At 53.9% G+C, this 22,562-nt stretch overlaps 6 protein-coding genes across 6 annotated transcripts; 4 read left to right on the top strand and 2 right to left on the bottom strand.

Annotated features, from left to right (window-relative positions):
* Nucleotides 1–660: 660 nt before the first annotated feature.
* PV07_09242 (uncharacterized protein) lies at nt 661–1,424 on the top strand (the record flags this gene model as incomplete). Its single annotated transcript, XM_016396475.1, has 3 exons — nt 661–1,014; nt 1,089–1,187; nt 1,254–1,424. The coding sequence occupies 3 exons, from the start codon at nt 661–663 to the stop codon at nt 1,422–1,424; spliced, it is 624 nt and encodes a 207-aa protein (XP_016246331.1).
* A 612-nt stretch (nt 1,425–2,036) lies between these two features.
* On the top strand, nt 2,037–2,975 carry PV07_09241 (uncharacterized protein; the record flags this gene model as incomplete). Its single annotated transcript, XM_016396474.1, has 1 exon — nt 2,037–2,975. The coding sequence occupies one exon, from the start codon at nt 2,037–2,039 to the stop codon at nt 2,973–2,975; it is 939 nt and encodes a 312-aa protein (XP_016246330.1).
* Nucleotides 2,976–3,370: 395 nt separating this feature from the next.
* PV07_09240 (uncharacterized protein) lies at nt 3,371–5,869 on the bottom strand (the record flags this gene model as incomplete). Its single annotated transcript, XM_016396473.1, has 2 exons — nt 3,371–4,867; nt 5,173–5,869. 2 exons carry the CDS (start codon nt 5,867–5,869, stop codon nt 4,227–4,229), a joined length of 1,338 nt encoding a protein of 445 aa, XP_016246329.1. The 3' UTR covers nt 3,371–4,226.
* Nucleotides 5,870–9,325: 3,456 nt separating this feature from the next.
* On the bottom strand, nt 9,326–12,234 carry PV07_09239 (uncharacterized protein). Its single transcript, XM_016396472.1, has 7 exons — nt 12,104–12,234; nt 11,584–12,051; nt 11,209–11,522; nt 11,072–11,152; nt 10,366–11,015; nt 10,087–10,269; nt 9,326–9,945 (listed from the first exon to the last, which is right to left on the bottom strand). The coding sequence occupies exons 2-7, from the start codon at nt 12,017–12,019 to the stop codon at nt 9,417–9,419; spliced, it is 2,193 nt and encodes a 730-aa protein (XP_016246328.1). The 5' UTR covers nt 12,020–12,051; nt 12,104–12,234; the 3' UTR covers nt 9,326–9,416.
* A 208-nt stretch (nt 12,235–12,442) lies between these two features.
* PV07_09238 (uncharacterized protein) lies at nt 12,443–14,369 on the top strand. Its single transcript, XM_016396471.1, has one exon. The coding sequence runs from the start codon at nt 12,553–12,555 to the stop codon at nt 13,492–13,494; it is 942 nt and encodes a 313-aa protein (XP_016246327.1). The 5' UTR covers nt 12,443–12,552; the 3' UTR covers nt 13,495–14,369.
* A 6,421-nt stretch (nt 14,370–20,790) lies between these two features.
* PV07_09237 (uncharacterized protein) lies at nt 20,791–21,890 on the top strand (the record flags this gene model as incomplete). Its single annotated transcript, XM_016396470.1, has 4 exons — nt 20,791–20,853; nt 20,971–21,121; nt 21,186–21,780; nt 21,833–21,890. The coding sequence occupies 4 exons, from the start codon at nt 20,791–20,793 to the stop codon at nt 21,888–21,890; spliced, it is 867 nt and encodes a 288-aa protein (XP_016246326.1).
* Between the last annotated feature and the right edge of the window lie 672 nt (nt 21,891–22,562).

Genomic DNA, 22,562 nt, shown 5'->3' with positions numbered 1-22,562 from the left:
GGGGATCTCAGGCGAGAACAAATTTGCACCCTTTTTCTTGGAATCCTGGAGCAGCCATTTGCTTCCTGGAGCAATCCATCAAGGCCATCTTTAGATGTCTTTGGGTCACCTGCAGATCTTATCTGGCTTTCTGCAGCTCGCGGTTGCAAGTGAGTCCAAGCTTAACTATTTTGGAACCCTAGGACTATTTGTGCAGATGGCAAGTGTTGGACTGCGTGTAGCCATAGAGTAGGAATCGTGAACTCCGAATTCGGAGCGGGCAGACACCGACATGTGCAATCTCGTCAAATAAAGGGCTCATCCTGTCTTCCACTCTCTCCTCATTGTGCTGGAGCGTCCTCATCCTCCCACATCGAGAACATAATTTGAGCGATACGAAAGTGGCTCGTTATAGCCTTTGCCATTCAGTGGCTAAGGATAATTCCTCGCCGGTCTGTCGTCATGTCGACTGGGAAGACTGAGCTCCAAGAAAAGATTCGCCTACTCCACGAATATTCTCCCTGTGATGTAGGTACGGCTAAATACATGGTCTTGTCGGCCATCCTGACACGAGAAGGTCTCCGATGCGCTTCTGAAGCTCCAAAAAACAAAGCCAGGAGAAGTTGCGAGGGCGGGGTATCTCGCTGATATCGGTGTGCTCCCTCCCTCCCACAAGGTCTCATGTTCGGGCCTCCAGTTGACCAAGGCCAAGTACCTATTGTCCTCCCGCAGTCCAGCGGAGACCCTAAAGATGCTCTGCAAAAAGTGATTGCGCCGGCGTGTACCTTGAAGCTGGTGTCGAAGAATGCCACGCCAGATTCAACCCCTCCAGCCGAAAATTCCATTCCCAAGGGGAGTCACTGGGTGGACCTGACAGAACCTGGCACCATTGTTGTTATCGATCAGCCACAAGACCAGAAGTGTGCCGCCGTGGGAGGCATCATGGCACAAAGAATGAAGGTCAGGGGCGTTGCCGGCTGTATCGTCGGCGGCCGTGTCCGAGATTTGGCAGAGCTGAGGGAATCTCAGCTACCGGTGGGTGATCCCTTGGACATCGTGTCAACGGCCTTGCTCTTTTCCTCTCCCTTCGAACCGTGCTGATCATTCAGATATTCGCCCTGGGCAAGTCCACGGTCGGAACGAATGCCGAGTCGGTCGCCTATGCTCGCAACGTCCGGATATCTATAACCGGCGTCGACGTTTCCCCGGTAAGTGACGAGGTGTCTCATCGCCCGCTTTGATCTCCCTGCCTTCACTGACTCCCACAATGTTAGGGCGATATCATCTTCTGTGATCCACTGGAAGGAGTGGTGGTCATCCCTCTGGAACTGCTCGACGAAACCCTGTCGCTCATGCCGAAGCTGGTGGCCTCCGATGACAAGGTTAAAGAGGCTGTGTTGGGAGGCATGCCCGTGGCAGAAGCGTTCAGGACTTTCCGCAACTGAGAGTGAATTTGCTGGACAGGACCAGATGTCGGCTGTGAGGGAGAGAGAGAACAACTACAGATCTCTCGCCATTCTTTCCCAACACGCCCGAGGCCAAATTTATTCAACCACGCTCTTAGATATATATATTTCGTTATGGCAAGATGCTATCATCAGCTCCTCTCTCTTCCTCTCAGCAGGTCTCCAAGATGGCTTCCCATTTAGCCTCTTTGGATGGCTGTCGCTGACGACAACGAAGGCGCAACACTCCGTTCAGAGGTGGGATAGTGTTCCTTTCACTGCCTCATGCGGAGAGCCTTTGTCCGGAGAATGCACGGATCACTACACTCGGAGACGTCAAAACTGGCTCTACGCTCTACCGTTTGCGTCAGGCAAAGCAAGTCTGCCTTTGTTCCGACATCGACTGGAGAAGATGAGCGACGGCCTCAACAAAGCGGTCCAACCGTCAGCCCTTGGAGCAGGACAGATATGAAGGCAGGTGGCGCTTGGTGCGAGGGTCGCATGCCATCTTCCCAGCTCTCTCCATCACAACACCCCCCGAGTCAAACAAGGCCGTGAAGCCTGTCTCTAATAGTTGGACTAGAGATCCCTGGTCCCAAACTTCTCATCCTCATGGCCGACAACAACGCCATGGAGGTGTCGCAGCCCATAGCTACACAGCAAGATGTCGAACCCTCGCCCGGACCCGCGGCGTTTCGCTTCTGGAAAGCGATCAGAGCAAAGCAAGAAACACTGGATCTCTTCTTGGGACATATCTTCGCTCTCAAACCACACGAGGGCGACGTCATCAGGCCTTACTACCAACAAGGGAAGCTGGCCGGCTATATCAGAACGGGCTCTGCGAACTTGGTCGAGCAAGACAACGTGGACCTGCGCGCCATGCGGGTCAACAAGGAGTTCCGCGACGCCGGCAGCAGGTTGGTCTACGGCCGCTACATCTTCCATTTCAAGGACGCGGAGAACTGCCGGTGGTGGACGACGCACATCGGCAGCCAGAACTTCCACAACCTCCGCATGCTGTGCGTCAGCATGAGGTCCGGGTGGGATCTCGACTGCGAGATCATCTCCACGCTAGATCTCTGCCACGAGGAACAGTGGCAGCGGTTCTTCTCGTGGCTGCGGCACCGCCACCGGCTGGACGGCCTCATCCTCGACTTCTCCAACTGGGACGTGGTCCAGGCGTCCCGGCGGCTGACCGAGGAGCGGCAGGCGGAGGTCCTGGAGTGGCGCGAGGCGCTGCTCAACAAGCTCTCCGAGCTGCGCGGATTTACGCAAGTCAGCATCGTCGACCCCTTCGAGGTCGCCATCGCCGCCGCGGAGAAGGACGGCTGGAGCGCGACGCTGACCCAGGCCCGAGAGCCCCCGCCGCCCGTCCACACGACGCCGACGCCGCTCGCTCAGGTGTTGGAACATCTCAGAGGGATGAGGAGACAGCGGGAGCTGCGTGAACGGCTGGAACGGAAGAATGAACGGCGGGACAGGAGGAAGCAGAAAAGGCGGGCGAGGGCCAATGCTGAGGCTGAGGCTGACGCCAATGACGGCGCGGAGTAGAGAGTCAACCTCGCTTTCTCTGGGACGGCGTCATATACGAACGGATCAATTCTTTTATCCGGCGTGGAAGAGGTACAATGAGAAATATTGGGTGAAAGGACAAGCAAGAGTATCTATCTATATTCCATGCTCGCCTCCTGTCCCTCAAACATTTGGTTCTGTCTCTTGTCCAAGCCTTTGCGAGACGAAGTCATGTCCCGTGTCACAAACCCATGGCCGCTAGCATTGTTCTGCACTTGGCCCTTCCAGCACAAAGCGGCATCCAGGATTGCAGGCAAATAAGGGGTCATGATTGTATCCGTGTTCTGGTTTTGGACGGTTGATGGGGACAAAGAGATCTACGTGGCTGAATCAACTGATCACGGCGTTTCTTTGTGGCCATGCATAGGTGAGCAAACCCCAGGAACATCGAATCTGTTCCTCTTTTGTCCTCTAGGACAATACCACGCATTTAACCTCCACTCACGTGGCAGGTAGGTCGTTCGACGACAAGCAGCCTATACAACCTCATCTGAAACTTGCTGGATTGCGATCTCTCAACTCCCGACAAAAGTCCCGCTATAGAGCGGTCGGGCCAGGACCTACATACCAGGGCTGGGGGGAAACGAAGACAGCATCAGACTCGTCCTTTCACCCCTGTCCCCCTGTCGCGATATTCACGGCAACCCGAGCTGAACCAGGACAGGACGATGCGTACGCAATTCATGACCCGATCAAAAGTTCCTGCGCATGGCGAGAACGCATATACGGAGCTCGATCAAGGCAAAACGCTCGACACGTCCATTCCTCCTCACCCCTTCCTTGCTGTGCTTGCCGAAGTAGCGAGGAGGGATGTAAATGTTCTGGTACGGTTGGTGGCCTGAGCTCATCCCAATGAAAGTCCCAAGGCCGGAGCCGGCCGAGCCTATGGCAGAGAGATAGAGCACTGTTGTCCGGGTGCGTGGATAGTCGGGCTGCCGGAGTATCAACTCGCTCTCCGCCAGGAAAGGGAGGTCGGAAGAGAGAGGCACACCAAATACGCCAGCATGTGGACGGGACACCAAGTTCCAGACTAAGCTGACTTGACAGACGCAAGTCGTCCATCACAGTTACTCCTCCCATTGACCTCTACACATTCCCACCTCGCGTGTTTCGAGGCAATGTCCCAATGCAGCCACGTGCTGTTGGCTACAATATAGTTGGTCGAAATACAGTTCTACGAAAAGTCCATTCCTGTCCTCCAATCCCGGCGAACGTAGTTGTCGCTCCTCCCTAATCTTCGGTCTTGAACGCGGTGACGCGGCTCTTGACGACTTCTTCATCCTCCTCGATATCCAACTCACGCAACTCGCCGGTCCCGACATTGTAGATGAGCGCATGGACTTGGAGGCCGCGTTCATCCATGGCGTCTAGGACGATGGGGTTGGCCAGGAGCACTTTGACCCCGGCACGGACGTTCAACTCGACCATTTTCAAGCCCCGCTGCGTCTCGTCCAAGCTGTTTAGGAGAGGCAGGTTTTCTTGGCGAATCGCCCGCAGAGGCATAAGCCAGGTGTCGATTAGGCCGAGTTTCTTGTTCCCCAAGGCCGCCGCAATACCACCGCAAGAGGTGTGGCCGCAGATGATGATGTGCTTGACCTTCAGGTATTGGACGGCATATTGAATGACCGAGAGGGAGTTGATGTCTGTGTTGACCAGGATGTTGGCGATGTTGCGGTGGCAAAATATTTCACCGGGCTTCAGGCCCAGGATGGTGGTCTCTGGGCAGCGCGAGTCGGCACATCCAATCCAAAGAATCTGCGGGGATTGGCCTTTGGCCATGGACTCGAAGAGCTCGGGCTCGGTTTCGGCCAGGGAGCGGCGCCATAAGCTGTTGTTGTTGAAGGCCTTGGTGTAGGCATCACTGCTCGAGTCTGGTACTGGGAACTTTGTCGTTAGCGGGGGTTTCTCGGTGTTCAAAATGATAGAGTGACGTAGGAGAGTATGGCACGTGATTCGGGTGTTCGAAGGTAGGAAAAAGTGTTGAGGAGGTGGATTGATAGCAATGCCTCCTGCGGCGAGGTGCAGCCCTTCTGTGAAACAAGGGGGAGACGAGGTGATAAGGTTGTGCATTACGGTCATGTTAGGGGAAAGCCACAGTATGCTCTTTGGTAAGAGACCGTTGACATGCTCATCATCATCCTCGAACGAGTGGAACCGCGAGCAAAAGGTTACCCACCTGAAGGCATCGTGCGTAGATCTTCCTTGTCTTCGTCTTCTTCTAGGTCGGCTGGGTGTCTGTGGGAGTGCTGGGAACAATAGGACCGTACAGATGTAGAGGAAGAAGGAGGTCGAGGAGGTCGGCAAGATGCGGAGGGAAGAAGGGGGATTAAGAATGAAGACGGTGTTGGTGGTGGTGGTGTTGGCGATAGTGATGGAGACGGGGCCGGAGATGGTGGGAAAGCTGCAGACGAGAAACCGGCGACGGATCTACGCTGCAGGTGGAAATCTCGGAAGTTCTTTTTTGGTCCTGGGCGTCTTCGTGGCTGCAGATGGTTCCGTGTCTGAAGGAATCGCGGCTGCTGATTGGAAACGAGATCGGAAGAGATGGTGAGACGTCGCAGTGGTAGAGGTGATGGAGGAGGACGGCCTTTCAGGACCATCGCGAGGAGGAGGCCGGCCACAGCACAACGGGCAGAGGAGGACTGGGTGCCTTCGAAGCCATGGGAATTTTTCCTGAGTAGATGGGGGATTTTTCTACTCGAGATCTTCGGTTCCCATTGCGGTGGATAAGGATTGGGGGCAGCAGATAGATTGATTGGTGGCTGATAGCGCAGATGGATGGTGTTGACGGGTGGTGACGGTGGTGAATCTGGTGATGAGATTTGTGCCAGAGCGTGGGGAGGCCGGATGCGCTCCGTCAGTCCTAGTGCCATTCTTAACTGGGGGCCTTGGGGGCTTCAATTATTGGCACTGCGGGCCACAACTGGGCAGGCGTCGGGGGTTGTCGAACTTGTTGAGCTGCCTAACAACGGGCCCTAAGTGGAACGGGGCTTAACTATTCAGACTACTGGCTGGGCGTGGACGCCCACCATAACACCCGCTAAGGGACGCCCAGAGGCTCCCCGGAACCAAAGGGGATCAAAACTAAACCAAAACAATACCTCATCCTTGTCCCTCGAATTGCCATTCCTCCTTTGTTCAATACTTTTGAATCACCTCCCCCTACGGGGTACATGTGTGTACACAGCTACTCAAGTCGGGACACCGTTGGCCTTGCCAGTCCCATCCTCGACACCGTTGTAGTCGACAAGCCCCCACCACTTGTCCCACAGGCCTTTGGTCACTAGCGTCTGCTCGTCCATCGGGGTTGTCTCCTGCAGATACTCGCAGACCGCGTTCTCCGCGTCTCCCTCAGCATCAAAATACATGATGCCTGGCACACTGACGGGGCTGAATGCCAGTTGCCAGGTTCTATATGTCGGCGGCAGCGATCTGTTGGGCTGAATGATGTTCTGATCCGAACACGCAACCTCGATTCGAGATGCCTTGTTCCGCTTCTTTGCGTCTTCCCCACCGGCCATATTGAATGTACCGTTCACAAAAGATACCTGCTGTTTCGTCCAAACCCGAGGCATGCGCTTCTTCTCATATAGCTCGATGGCCGTGGGGAGGCTAATGGTCCCGCGAATCACTTCGGAGATGACTGTCCCCAGGAACACCCCGTCTTCCATGGCGGTGGCGGCACCTTGAGCCTAAATGCCCGATCAGTATTTCTGCAATCAACTGATGAAAGAGACGTACCATATGGTTCTGCATGCCGTGAGCCGCATCTCCAAGGAGGACAACATTCTTGTGCTCGTTGGACCACGACTTCATGGGAGGCAACACCAACAAAGGCCAGATCTGGGTGCTTTTGAGCAACCCTAGGACTTTGCGCGCAAATGGACTCCAGTCCTTATACAGGTTTCGGAACTCTTCAATATCCATCTCCTCGGCCTTTGTGACGACGCGGTCCATCTGGAACATCGCCACCACGTTCAGTTCACGGCCCGCCGTCAAGGGATACAGGAGGATATAGCCTTGAGGCCCGATCCAGGCGTCAGCCGTATTTCTCAGCCACATCCTTGCCTCGGGCACTTTGGCAAAAACTTCTTCGTAAGAAAGCACGCCACGGAAAGCCGCGACGGTTGACGCAGCTTTAGGGACTGCTTCTGGAAACAAGGTCTGACGAATAGTCGATCTGAGGCCGTCGGATCCGATGAGCAGGTCAAAGGTATGCTCAACGCCATGGATCGTCGTGACTTTGACTCCGTCCTTGGTATCCTCGAGCGATTGGACGCGTGATCCGACAATCAGCTCCACCCCGTTGCGTCGGGCACACTCGGTAAGCCCTGCGTGGAGGTGATCTCTACGGACGACCCTGCAGTTGAGACTGTCAGTACGTACTTGGATAGACCGCATAGAGTGCCACCTGCAGGACTGTTGGGCCAGAGAGGATAGACGAACCAGTGCGGAAACCCGGTGAGCTTGCGTCCTTCCTTTGGATCGAAGCGGCCTAGCAACTCGTCGTCCAAACCCCAAGTGTTGATTTCATCCACGGCAACCAAGTTGTCGCCAATGATCTTGTCCACATCCCACCGGATGAGGATTCGGGACACGTTTGAGAACATCTGGATGCCGGCCCCGATCTCGCCCAACTCCCGGGCGGCCTCGAGGAGCGTCACTTTAGCTCCTGCTCGGACACATGCGATGGCTGCGGTCAGTCCTCCCATGCCGCCTCCGCAGACCCCGATGTGTAGTTTCTTTGGAGCCATCCTGTGTAGTTTTGCGGTTGAAAGTCGTGGCGAGAGGGATTGCCTTTCTGGCTCGAGATTTGGAAGAGAGTTCTTCTCGCCTTGGGCCCCTGAGACGTGAATATATCGACCACAGATGGACCAATCCGGTGCGCAGGTAACCGGTATGGGCGGACTATAGCACAACAGGCCTTCTCCACTTAGGAATGAGTGATTATCAAATCCGTCAGGCTTGAATTCTCTGCACTGACGCTTCGGTAGGGAGTTACTCGAAGAGAAGCACACAAGCTGGCGAACAGGTGGGACACGGACGTCCTCGAGGGTCCTCTGTTATATACACTTTTTCGACCAAAAGTTGCGTGGTATGCAAAACCTCCAGAACCACAAAACAAGTCATTCGAGGATTGGATACGGGGGCGTCACTGAGCCCGACCGAGCATGTATCCCCTCTTTCTCGAACGTCTCGCTGCCACTAGTAGAGGTGTAAGTGGTGCTGACGACGATCCTAAGGTGACAGACAGACAATAGCCATATAACCGCGGCTGAAGGAAACGCTCGAATGAGGGAGCCACTCATATTCTGTACTGAGCCCGCATTCCCGGCTGGAAGGGGAACGTGGAGAACGTCATATTATCACGCCCACCCCCGTCTTTGGGTTTTGTTCTTCTACCGAGGCCCAAGAACGGATCGTGGCTTATTAGTCTGGAGCAACGAATTGGAAAATACGGGGTGCGTTGCATGCACGGGACGGATGCGGATGTGGAGCGGAGAAGGAATAACAGAGATCCTTCCTTGTGAGCTGGAGGGGTCCATACACTACCTACCTACACATTAAACCAGGTCCATACGCGGCTACATAGATAGGTTCTAGGTACGTAGGAATGGATACACGGCAGCCTAAGGTCTCTATCCTCCTGACAAGTCACCCATCCTGACTCAGTTGCGGTCACTTCACACACAATGAAACTCGCGAAACGGCGCACGGTACCGAGTACAGCCTGGCCCCGTCACTGTCAGCTGAGTCGACACGCTTGCTTACCTTCCTAGGTACCTACCTAAGCTATGTATATACGTATGTATGTATGGATGTATTACGCTCTGCCCACGATCACGATACATTGTCTCGTAATAATAAGTGAGTATCTGTCCATGGTATACGAACAGTTAGCTAGTTCGACATCCGAGGCCAAGCGAACTGTGCCCGAAGGGGGCGAAGGGCGAGTGACAAGGTGCGAGGTACTAAGGAGTGCCGAGTTATGACTTTTCTCTACAAACGCTTCCTTCGGCCATGGGAGCCGGACGGCACAGGGTCTAGCGTGCCGTGTTTTCCGGGTGATAGCGCTTCGTGATCGTGCCCAGGACGAGCTTGGGCTGGGCTGTTCTGGGCTGGGCTGGTAGGAGCGGCGGGGTTATGAGGGAACAAGAGAAAAAACAGAGCAAGTCTTGTCTCTGGGTCGTGAACTCTGACGGGCACGCGTGGAAGTGTACGGGCTATAGAGCAAGGGATCTGGGTTGTCGAGACACAATGTACGAGGTAGGGAATGAGCGATGGAGTGCTTTGCAATATTCCATCCCTGTCAAGATGGACGGAATCATCCATAGCACAGCCAAAAGGACGTCGTCTACCAAGAACAGTCACATCCCTCCAACTTGTCCACAGCCCTTGTGCTCTCTCAAACAGTATTGCTCAAACAAGTTCCTCAAACCCCCTCATGATCCCCTCCGCTCCGAACAGGATATCAAAATCCGCAGCCATGCTCGCGGGGAAACACTCCGCCCAATTGCCTAGATGGTCGTCCTGTCCCGAGGAAAAGGACTCGACTGCGTTGAACGGGCTGGTGGTGCTGGGGCCACCGCGGCCGTCGACGCCTCTGTCATACATTCTCGGGACATTGTCCACGGTGGCAATATTGGCGGTAGTCGGAGCCGCTGCCAAGTTCGGAAATGCATTGGAGTACGAAACCGCCGGCAGGTTGGAAGATGTCGATGCCGACGCCGACGCGGCGTCCAGTAGCGGTCTCTGGGAGGGTGCCACCTTCTCAAACGCCGCCGTGTAGTATGCAAAAATAAACCGGGCGGCCAGGTACTTTTCCTGTAGCTGCTGGACGACCAGCATGGCGAGGTCGAGGTTCTGGCTTGCCAGGTGCCATTTCATGCCCGTCGACAGGCATTTTGCCACGAAGAGAATCGCGATGATGGAGATGAGCATGGTGACACTGCTGCAAGTGTTAACGAACGGTCTCTTCTTGTGTATCGAAAACATAATTGGAGATAATCAAGCTCGCCAACAGACCGGAAGAGCGATTGACAAGGGTATATGAAAAGGGGGTCCAGGGGGAGGAAATTGTGTGCCTTGCCTTTCAGGAGGTAAAAACCGAACGAGGTCAAGCTCGCTGAGTTTTCGGAAGCCGTCTGTTGCTGCGAATGCCGATAACTGGCATCCTTCCCATGCGATCCGTGCGCGGATGTCGCTTTCAGGCCGGGTCGGGAGCAAGCCGTCTTGGAAAACGAAGGGCTTGTACATGGTGACCACCGTGACGCTGGAGACAGAGAAAATGTGAGCTTTCGATGGTGCCAGATCAGGAGTGAAAGGATCGGCACGGAGAGGGCGACGGAGAGGGGGGAAGCAAACTCACTGATGAAGGATCTGAATGTAGTGTTTGTGCAATGTCATGGCGATGGGCTCGTTTAAAGCGGTAAACGGCGTGTCAACTCGACACCGCGGGTCCATGGCCACTTGCCAGCGAGCGAGCTTGTCTTCGAGCAACTCCACCGCGCTCCAGGACATCGGCTCTCTCCGTGGCCTGTACACCGACGCAAGCACTTCGCCCAGGATCTGACTTAATCTGACAATCTCCAGGAATACGGGGGCGTAGCTGTTGCACTTGGCCACTATGGCTGCGCTTTCCGCATTCAAGTTTAGGAATGAGCTGGACGCCGATGATGAAGGGTCGGCCGTGGGGTGCACTAAGTCTTCGAGTGTAAGCTCCTTCACGTCACAGTCTTTGGCGTTGATGCGGAACGCCCGTCCCATTCCCAACGCGATGCATCTGTCCCGGTAGAAGCAACACCACCAGATTCTTCTCCATAAGCTGCGTTGAGACGGGGGCACGTCTGAAAAGCCCGGATCGCGGTGGAGGCCGACACTCTGGCTCAGGCTGATTGCTACGCCCACCCAATGCCAGCTGTCGGTCCTGTCGTGGGCTTGTCCCAGCCAATAGCCAAGCAGTAAGACTGATTGGATCAGGCATATCTTGTCCGTTTCGTACTCGAAGTCATAGAGTGCCTGTTCGAAGCAGATCAGCTCCATCGCCTGATGTGTTAGACAAGGTATTCAATCACCTTGGCTCTCTCATAGAATCTTCTCTTCATGTGCATGAGCGACGGCCACCCCGACCTTTTCAGCCCATCTGTCGAGATAAACTAGAAAACTTGAACTGAGGACTTGTGGTTGTATGTGCATTGGTCAAAATGCTTACATTGCTTGCAGCAAGAAACATGCTCTGGAGCAAGAGCGGACTGATGCTTTGGACACCGCCGGCCTCGTATCGACGACGAAAATCGTAGGGGTCAACAATCGGCAAGATTGGATAGACATAATCAAAAAACAAGCCAAGGAGCTCGTCCCTCAGATCATCCGACTCGGTTGAGAATGCCCCCTTGGCCTGTAAGCACGCGTATTCTTCTGGTGATAATTGCCGCCTCTTGGGCTGAGGGACTAGGTAATGAGCCTTGGAGGCGATGCTCTTGTCTCTCGCGACATGGAATATGAATCGAAGCGATTGAAGCTCGCCTGAAGCCTTCTGCTTAGCTGCGCTTTCACTCGTTCGAAGCATAGACGCCGTGCAACCTACCGACATAAAGCGGCACCTTGGCTCCGCTCGTCTCAACCGCATCGACAATATTCCTGTAAGCTTCCACATTTGCCTTGGACTCATACTCATCCCGCGATGGAGGTTCTGATGGTGGACTGATCGAGTGGTTTGGGTCTGCAAGATCAGTGGTGGCTGTGGGGGGATTTTGGGCATCCGTAGTCGGCTCAGCTGAAGACAACGAAGCAGGCGTAACAGAGCGGGCGTGTACACTTTTGTTCAGCTTTCGCCGTTTGTGTTTACCTCTCGCAGAAACGTGCAACGCACATTCAGTCTGGTCTTGCTGGCAGTTGGAGCAAGGCTGGCCGACAAGGACAACATTGCAGCGGACTTTTCTGGCATGGCACGCGGTGCACGCGATCGGAGCGCGTCGCTTCTTGACAGGTCGGCCATCGGATGTGAGTGCAGTAGTAGACATCGGAGAAAGTCGTCCCCCTGGGGAAACACAAGCTGGGAATTGTCAACAAGTCGGTGGCTTTGATGCGGAGAAGACGACAAATACCGGGGAGACATTCTCGGTTATATGGCCGCTTAGATGCCCTCAGCCTTCAGCATTGAGCCGAGGGTATCGCAAGGCCATGGATTGGCATCCAGACTTCCCCGGATGATGCGGAGTTTGCCCGCTAACGAACGACGCAGCTGGTGATGGTGGATCTCTTGGTGAGAGAGATGGAGTCAAGCAGTTGTGCTCGAGAGAGTGAGACTGACAAGCGAAGCACGCGCTCGTAAGCGGCCTGCGCCCTCCGCCTGCGCCACGCCCTTCACCACATCCTCCACAACGCCGCCATCCTCGCCCTCGTATGGCGTGTCGCACCGATGCCGACATCGGCCCAGCAGCCGTTGGCACAATCAATGAAAAACCGCGCAAGCCCAACAACTCATCACTCCCATATTAACAATGGCGAGCGTACTGACGAGGAGCGACATTGAGAGCGAGATCCAACACCGAGTATGAGCGCTGTCCGCAGGTCTCTTTGGTCGCAGGCGACAACAGCAGTGCATAGACGCGTTCGCAACACACACTCCCCACAACAGCCCTTCCTGAACGAGAGTAAATATCTATTTCAACCTGCGAGTCGTCGATCGTTCCGCTTGTCAGGAGTTGCAATGGAGGCTAAAGACTGGAGCGCGGCTCAGTATCTGAAGTTTGAATCCGAGCGCACTCGTCCAGCAAGGGACCTTCTTGCACAGGTGCCTTTGACGGCCCCAAAACGCGTGGTCGATCTGGGCTGCGGACCGGGCAATTCGACAGAGGTTCTCTGGAGGCAATTCCCCCAAGCGCACGTCGTCGGTCTCGACTCATCCCCAGACATGATCGAAAAGGCGCGAAAGAGGCTGCCCGATCTCGAGTTTATCCTCAGCGATTTGAGTTCCTTCAAGCAGGACGAACCCGCCGACCTGCTTTACTCCAATGCCGTGTACCAATGGATTCCTTATGAAGAGCGCATTCCAATATTCACCGACCTAATCAAAAAGATGAAGTCTGGCGGCGTCTTCGCCTTCCAGGTACCCGACAACTTTTCAGAGCCTTCCCATGTTGCTATGCGCGAGGTTGCCGATGAGGGTCCGTGGTCCGACACCCTGAGGCGCCTGCAACCAGCTCGCAGACCATTTCAGTCACCTCAGGAGCTCTACGATCACTTGAAGCCTTTGTGTTCGGATATCAACGTCTGGCATACAGAATATTATCACATCCTGCAAGACCACAAGGCCATCGTGGAGTGGGTCAAAGGAACAGGTCTGAGACCCTACGTCGACCCCCTTTCAGCTCCGGAGAGAGAGGCATTCCTCGACGCATATCTGAAACGAATAGAGCAGGCGTATCCGTTGCTCGTTGATGGGAAGGTCTGCTTGCGCTATCCGCGCCTATTCCTGGTGGCCATTCGGGCTTGATTTCTCTCTGTCTCACTCCACGGCTTGGGTCAGCCGGGTTACCCTTTTTCCATTATCAAATACTCATTCAGTGACGGGCGGTCACATATCGATTTCTTCGTACACCTTGACTACCAGCCGCACGACCTCTGTGGCACAGATACAACGACCCTGGATTTCACTCGACCGCCGGTCTGAATTCTCTCATTTGTCTCAAAGCAAATGGCGATGGTTGACATGGTATGCCTTGTTGCGCCGATTCTGTAAGCAGAGCGCTTTCAAGTCACTTCGCTACCGGCTGCGGCGGATCTATTTGGCCGTCGTATGCGGTTTTGTGCGAGAGTTCACGGTAACACTCGGCCAAAAGGTCTCGAGGGAGGGCATCCGATCCGAATGCAATGTGTAGGAATGCCGCATTTCCTCCCCTCTCGGCACGTCCACGGACAAAGTTCAACTTCAGGGGGACCACGGTACATCAGACGCCTCAGAAACCCTACTCGTCTCAACAAATCCTGGTTTGGCTGTGGAAAATGAAAGGATTATCCTGAAGACAAGGCTCTCTCTGCAGGCAATGCTGTGGGCGGAAAGAATCCCGATCCGCGGGCTCTGTGACGCTGAGTATATCCATAGAGTCCCGCTGCAGACACTTTATATGGCACTTTCCTTTTTTGGGTGCATGGTTGACGTGAGGTAACGATGGCATAATCCTTTAGATGTATACCGCCACCTATATTACGATCGCCTCTCATTCCTCAGCGATAGCACAGTGTCCGAAGCACGCTCGAGATGTAGATTGTATGGTTCGCGAAATGAATAATCGGGTCGGGGCATGCAAACAAATCGCTAACTAGAGAAGCCTACCGAATTGCCGCCCAACATATGCCGCCAGGTGTGACTAGTGATGCTCGTAAGGAATGCAGGCTTGGAGGCACTAAGCTCAAGTGCGATGTCGGCCGAATCATTGTAGTTTTCTTTCCAACTTGAGGCTCTAGGGTTGGCAATATTGATTTAGTTGTTTCCTGTTTGTGACCGACTCCTCCGTAGAGGCGAGGCCGAACTCGGCTTCATGGACCTACAATATACTTCGCCATTCCAGCAAGTGACGCCTCACTATCGGTTTTGGGTAGATATGCAAGGAAGCAACACTGGAGAAGGAGAGTGAAGGATCTGGCAGGGCAAACATCGAGCAGCATTCCACATTCTCAGGGGTAATCTCACAACTCAACCTGCTTTGCCGGTGGTGAACTACCTCCACAAAAGACGTCGACACGGCATCGCGCAATCAGTCATACTTTCCCGTCCCATCGTACAAGCCTTTCGGCATCCTCATCCCAGGCTTCCAAATGCTGTCTGCGTCCGTTTCGATCCCCTCTGACGCTAGAATAATGTCGACATGATACACCGGCTCCTCTGAGGTCTTTGCGGAGCCGGGTCGAACGCCGTACACGACAGGACAGTTGCCTAGATAGCGCGCCATGTCTTCGCCAGAGAGGATGCACCCGTGAGGCCCGAGTCTCTCCACGATCGGCCGCAAGAGATGAGCCGCCGCGAGGTAGCTGGTGTCTTTGATGACCGCGTGACACGAGACGTAGGCGACGATGCAAAGAAGAAGCAGCTGGGTCGCGGGTATGCTCGCCAGTGTGACTGCGGTCCGCTTCCATTTGACCTTGAGGTATTCTGCTGGGACTGGCGGGTACCCAGGGACGGCGATCCGTGGACCATATCTGTCGAAGGCGGCAAGGGCACCCAAGGAGAACAGCGACACCATGGCTTCAATCTCCTCTGAGGAGTATTTCCCCTCCAGGACGCCGCCTATGTCCAAGTTCCTCGTGGCGCCAGACCCCGCAGCCCTGCCTGGATACTGGATATACCACTTGGGGTCACCGGCAAATACTGTGCCTCCCCAAGAAATCGCCCCGGCGAAACCCCGTGCAATCTCATCGGGGAGCTTGAGTCCTTCGTCGGGCTCGCTGTACCAAGCAGGCAGGTTTACCTCGAAAACCGTACTGTTGCAATCGAATAGGCGCCTGATGTCTCCGTCATTGTAGAATGCCATGACTCTGCTAGATCGGAGCCCGTAAGCGGCGTCATCGCCCCACGTCGCCCAGGTCAATCTCGACTCGTTCGAAGTCAGATTCCAGGGAATCGATGCAATGGTGTTGGTAGAACTGTTCTTGAATGATAAGGTGCCAGGTGAATACTGGGTGACAGCATGCTGTTGACACACGGACTTTGATGCAACTGAGCGGTCCGAAGTGATGGTCAAGTTTTCGCTGCTGAGCTGTGCACGCTCCCCACCGTCCGTTAGATATACCTTACGGCTTGAAGGCAACTCGTCCTCATTGTCGCAAACACAAAATCTCCAGGGTTCACCATCTGCGCAGTCACCCCATTCTAACAAATACCACCCAATCCAGCCGAGCAGGGGAACAACATTGGAGCTCGACTCGGCTTGCTGCTGCCGCGTGCTTAAAGCGGCCAAGATGATGCTTGATTCCCGCAAGTCGTATGGGCCCGTATAAATGTTTTTGGCATTCCAATCGGCGACCATGAGGTTCCTGCGCTCTAGCAAGGCGTTAGCATGTGATGTCGGCCAAAGGATACGGGGACTGGGAGATATTACCGGTCAGCTTCACCCACTCTTCTGACGGTTCAAAGCCGGCAAACAGTCCGAGGGTTGCCACCAGAACCTGTAATCCCAGGTTGAGGCTCAGAGCTGCGGCGCAATACCATTGAATGCGACTGGGCATCAAACGACCCTTGACCCTGCCTCTCCACAGCAATTGCGTCGTGGCGATCAGGCTTTCACACTGCATGACTCTGTCGAAGTCCTCGAGAGAAAGATACCTTGTCGACAAGAGTTGCCACCGAAGGGACTGGGCAAAGCCTTTGAACGCCGAGCTCAAAGCCATGCCAAGAAGCATGGACAGGCCGATGTTGAAGATGTTGAAGACATTCTTGTCCTTCCGCCACAGAACTTGCTTGCGCGATTCGGCGTAGAAAAGGCCAAACAAGGAAAGACACAATGCGGTGGTGACAAGCAGTTGCCACAGGCCGCTGAAGAACACTCTCCAACGTTGGGGGCCTCTTCTGAACCGACATGTGGTACTTGGTCGATAAGACCCATTCGTATCGGTCTCGACGAGTTGATGGTCCCAAGGATCGGGGACCGACAACCGGGACGCCATGGTCGACAACGAGGCCGAACTCGCCATGGAGACTTGTGGGATTTTCTAGTTAGGCTTTGAAGACGTAGTGGAGATTTTGATTGGCTTGTGGGCAGCGACGAGACTCACCTAGTTTCTGTCTCCTGCTAGACTTAGAAGAGTTCTTCCATTCAGATGGGTTTTCATCAGATGGCAGGCTTGACAATCGCTCGTAACCGGGAGGAAGCCTTTCATTGCGTTGCGGCGGTACACCGCCACCAACATCGTACTGCGACCGCTGTCGTAAATCGGAAGTTGGGAGCAACGGAAGAGCATCATCGGTGAGCTGCGCGTTCTCCATCTTGGACTTCGACCTTGGAAAGCATTCAAAGCGAAAGAACGACCATCCGAAGGTGGCTATCTTGGAGGAGGAAGAGTTTCAAGCTCAGATTCAGAACTCTGGGGCCGGAGGCCCCCTCATTATATGTCCTATAGAATGCAGAATTTGAACAGTTCTGGACTTGAAGCCAAGGAGAGCTGAACAGACCTGCGCAGAGAATACGAGTGCCATGCCTTTCTAACCAAATTGGGAAAGTTGCGGTTAGCCAATTATAGACATTGTTTTAGACCCGCATTGTTGCTCCTCCACACACCTCCAGCCTCGTTGCGCCTCTCCAATCACATCTGTGTGCCACTCTTGCACTCCGGTCTGAGATCTTTGTGAACATGGACAGAGCTGCCACTCTTCGGCTTTAGCTGCTGGTCGTTATTTAGCCTGCATTATGCCTAGTTTACTGCTTGACGAATGGCTTCGGCGGACTGGGATAAGCAATTTGCGCGGTCGCTGCCACCATGTGGGAACTCCGCCCCGTCGCTGCTGGACTCTCGCCGATGAAGCTCCCCGGGAATCCCACGTCAAATTCGGTCTGGCTCTCCAGATATTGCATTTCCTCCTCGCTCAGCTTCAGGCTCAAAGCCTTGATGTTGTCGTGCAAGTGCTCGATTTTGCGCCCACCAATGATCGGGATGACATTTGGCGCCTTCTGAATGACGTATGCGAGGGCAACCGCAGCCAGGCTGGTCATTCCATGCTGTCGTGCGACACGGTCCAGCGCTGCACTGATTTTGGCTTCTTGTGGTGACTGGCCCGCACCTAGCATGGTCCGCAGGCCTTCGCCGGCCTCTTCACGTTCTTTGATTTGAGTCTGGGACTGAAACTTGCCGCCGCCGATCACGTCCCAAGGGGTCAGCGCCATACCGAAGTGGCGTGCCATGGGGATGATTTCCCGTTCGAGGTCGCGAAGCATTACGTTCCAGCGGCCTTGGTAGACACTGAACGGCGTCTTGCCGTGCGCCCGGGCGTAGATATTGGCGGCACTGACAATCCAGGCGGGTGTGTCGCTGACGCCCAGGTAGAGAACTTTTCCTTGCTCGACTAAAATGTGCAGGCTGTCCATGAGTTCTTCGATGGAGGTGCTCCAATCCTGGAGACTGTCAGAGATAGGGCATAGAAGGCTCAACTTCCTTCTAGGTGACTCACCCACCAGTGCAGGTAAAGGATGTCGATATAGCTAGTCTGTAATTTCTCCAATGAGGCGGTAACCGACAGGTTGAGGGACTTTCTATGGTTGCCAGAGTAGTTGACCGTGTGGGCTTTCCCAAGTTGATGGCTACGATATGGTGACGTGAATCTGGCGAACGGCGTAAACGATCACGTCCCGGTGCTACCTCTGGTTGTTCACTGCGGCAGCAGCGTGACTTACTTGGTGGCTAATACCAGCATGTCTCGATTTTGCCTCTCTGTCATCCATTCCCCGATCCACCTCTCGGACTGTTCATCCTGGTAATTATTCTAAAAGTTGCGCTTAGAAAGTGGACCGGCCCCATATCACCCTCGTACTTACGGCAGTGTCAATGAAGTTGCCGCCAGTGTCGTAGTACGCGTCGAGCAGCTTGAACGACGCCTCTTTGGTCGTGCTGCCCAGCATCTATCGCGGATAGTTTCATTAGCATGATTTGCCGGCAATCAACAAATGCACACAAGGAGGACTCCATACTGCTTGCCATGCATCCCCTATGGACAAAGCACCTAGACATAGGGGAGAAACCCTGATACCGGCGGTGCTGGATAGGATTCTGTACCTCCCCAACTCCGACAGTGGCTCATGCGCAGGCTCGAAAACGTGGGCGGCCATGTGTTTTGTCGAAATATCTAGAGCTCTGAAGTTCCACGTCTCGAGATAGTACTTAGGAAATCAAAGGTAAGTGCTCGAGAGAAGGCTTTGTAGAAACAAGGAATGGTTGGTGAAAGTAGCCAGGTCGTCTTATTACATTTCCTGACGTCCATTGATTTTGTAACTGTGGCCAAGCTTTCCTCTCAGCTCATCAAAGGGATTCAATAGAATTGTTCACATGGAAGCAGCTTGAAGTTCGGTTCTCCGCATTTCTTCTCCCTCAGAAAACAACGCCACGGTCCTTCACTCGCCCAGTTAGTTGTGCGATCTTGCTAGAGCATCGCCGATTTAACTTTTCGGGTCCGACTGCGGGAGCCTTGTCACTGTTCGGAACATGGACATCCTCTTGAGATACTTAAATTGCCACACCACCGAACTCCGAAGATTGCAGCGGCAGCTAATCTACCCCGAATTTATGATCTAGAGCTTGGACTTTTCGGCGCTGTACTCCAGAGGCTTGTCGCCAACATCGATTTGCTTCCACCAGGGGTACCCATCCGGCGCATCCTGGGGCATTCGACCCGTAAAATTCGCCTGCCTCTTCTCCAGAAAGCTCTGCACGCCCTCGAGGTTGTCCTTCCGCCCATAGAGACCATATATCATCTGCGAATCCAGTAGGTGCGCTTCTTCCACGCTGTCGGGACCTCGGTATATGAGCTCGCACATTATTTTTGTCGAGACCGTGGAAGTGTTTCGCGCGATATCTTGAGCGACCTCCAGCGCGCGTGCGATGGTTTCCTCGGGGGTCCCACACAACTCTGAGAAAAGTGGTTTGAGTAGATCGTGGTCCGCGCTGTGTACTGCCCCCGTGGTCGCTAGGTGAATTGCTCTTGAGTGGCCGATCAACCGAGGGAGAAAGTAGCTAGAGCATGCCTCCATGACAACCCCTCTTCTGCTGAAGACAAACCCGACTTTGCTCTTCGCATAGGCGATTCGTATACAGGCGGGTAAGGTGATGGTAATGCCAACGCCGACGGCGGAGCCTTGTATGGCCGCAATGGTCGGCTTGGAGCAATGGTGAATTGCAAGTGCTGCTCTTCCACCGCTATTGTGTATTAGCAGAGGCTATTCTCTGTTATTTCCAAGTCTTACCCGTCTCGATGGTCCACATCGCGTTCAACCTTGGGTCTCCGAAATGTCCCATCTTGCTCTCTGACACCAGGAAATCCGATTTCAAGGTCCGCCCCGGCGCAAAAGCTCTTGCCGGCGCCTCTCAGGACTACCGCCTTGACCCGCGGATCAATATCTACAAGCTCGTACACGCGCTCCAGGTCCTCTCGCATGATATCTGTAAATGCATTGAGTTGTTGTGGTCTGTTTAGAGTAATCAAGAGCACGGGAGTCACGGTTGCAGCGGACTCTGGTACATTATCGACCTTGATTTGCCGGAGAGGGAGCGAGGTATAGGTTTCTGGGACCTGTAAAGGAGGGCGAGGCGGGCGAGGCATTTTGCCAATAGGAGCATAAGACTGCACTTCTGTTCAAAAAGAGTACCAGTGATCATGATAGAGATTCATGAAGTTATGTAAAGTCTCAACTCCGTCACATACGTAGCCGTCGGTGCACCGAGGCCTACTTTCGTCCAGACTCGGACCTGTCTCATGTACAGCTTGTAGACCCCAGGGAACCGTTTACCTTGGTAGCGACAGCTCCGGTTCCGTGGTCGGTGCAGGTTAAGAAAAGCTACCCGAATGGTCGTTTGACCAGGTGCCTCTTATTGTGGTCTTGATCACATGTCGCGCATATTACAGCATAGTTGTTCCCCCAGGAGCACACCGAGACCTCCGGAACTACGAAGTTGTCCGGACGCACAAGATCCCTGAAGAATAGCGATGTTGAGATTTCCGACTTTCAGATACATTAGATCATTTTTTAGATGCTTCTGTGTGATCACTATTACATCAAGCTGGTTATTGGAATTGTGTTGAAACTCCAATATGACGACTTATCAGTATACAGATATTCTGTTTGACATAAAGGGGAAGATTGGGATCATCAAGGTACGGCTCCCTTTTACACAGGTGCAAGGAAAAGAGCAGACATGATTGGTAACGCAAGATCCCGCATTGCAATACAGCGTCTCCGGCGTTGCCATTCTACTGCTGATGCTTCCGCAGTTCAATCGTCCAAAGAGCCTCAACTCATTTGGTGGAAACCTCATTTTCGACACGATCCATGCTCTACGCGTCCTCAATAGCCATCCCCACACTGTGCTGACCGTTATCACTGCTGCCGGCAGATTCTTCTCCTCGGGAGCCGATGTTAAGGGTAGATAATCTCTCTGAAATCCTACATGATTGAGGACGACTTACTGATCGGGGGGGTACATTAGCCGAGGCGAGCGAGAGTACGCGCGAGTACAGCTCTGACGCGGTCAAAAAACTTGACATCCTTAACAAACTGAATCCATCCATCCAGTTGGTGAGCTCAATGATCCACCACCGCAAGGTACTTGTCCTCGCGATGAACGGGCCTGCTGTCGGTGGAGGGGCCGCTTGGTTCCAAGGAGTAGCCGATATCGTGTTGGCATCGACCACCACTTGGCTGCAATGCCCATTCTCTGCTCTAGCGCTAGTTCCCGAGTTTGGAAGTGCAACCAGCTTCCCCGAAAGCGTTGGCGTGCATCGAGCAAATGACATTCTCATGCTCGGTCGCCAGGTGACAGTGGATGAGCTGGTCCAGTGGGGCATGGTCAACCGCGTCTTTGAGCACGAGGGATTCCACCACCGAGTCATTCAGTTTTTGGAGGAACAGCTGGCGATCAACGACGGCCACTCAATGATGGAGCACAAGAGACTGATGACTGCTCCGTTGCGGAGCAGGAGACTCCTGGCACTGTACGATGCAGCTGAAGCCGTTGCAGAGAGATTTGTTGAAGGTGCACCTACAAAAAGGTTTGCGGAGAAGAACCGACTTCTTAAAGGCCAGTAAATTTGCAAATTCCCTCCCTCAAAAGCTGTCTGCTGATGGTGGACACAGAGAAATCGGGGACGAGATTGAAGCTGTAGGCAGGAAACTCACCGCAACTAAAGGATAGAAGGATTGAAAAGCACGGTGTGGACCATTTCTGAGCGGCACTCTGTTGGGATCTTTGCATTGCTTTAAGAGGACATGGGGAATGCCCTTGTGCTTCCCGTAGCTGCGGTATTCAAGGCACCATATAGCGTGTCTCCCCCAACAGGCTCAATCGACTGCCTACAACTGCGTGATGGATCTTTTCCCTGAATTTCTTGGGTCCTAATTCCCATAGCGGGAAGTATAACTATAGTCGCCACTATCACGAACTTGGATATTACATGGGTCAGTCGACATCTACATAGCACGGAGCTCGGTTTTCGGATCTTCGGCTTTTTGTATATTAGACCTAACACTCGTCGCTTCGCCACGAGCATATACGCTGGACAAAGGTGCAGACACAAGTCTTCGGCCACTCTCCCTATTTTCCTGTCTCTTCGTTTCAGAGATCGAACTTCCCCTACAAGAAGTGGCCTCATCGTACTACCACAGAATTGACGAATCAGTATGGGCTCCCAAACAGTCGACCAAGACTTTGATGTCTTCAGCGGCTTTTACAATACCATTAACGGAAAATCAACAAAAACCGAAACGACAAGACACGGTATCAACCCAGCGACCGGAAAGGCCAACCCCGACGTGCCAGTATCGACGCTTAAGGACGTCGATGACGCTGTAGCAGCAGCCAAAGATG

Source organism: Cladophialophora immunda (assembly GCF_000835495.1).
Source record: "Cladophialophora immunda strain CBS 83496 unplaced genomic scaffold supercont1.5, whole genome shotgun sequence".
Lineage (NCBI taxonomy): Eukaryota > Fungi > Ascomycota > Eurotiomycetes > Chaetothyriales > Herpotrichiellaceae > Cladophialophora > Cladophialophora immunda.
This window is presented reverse-complemented; position numbering and strand designations above follow the sequence as displayed.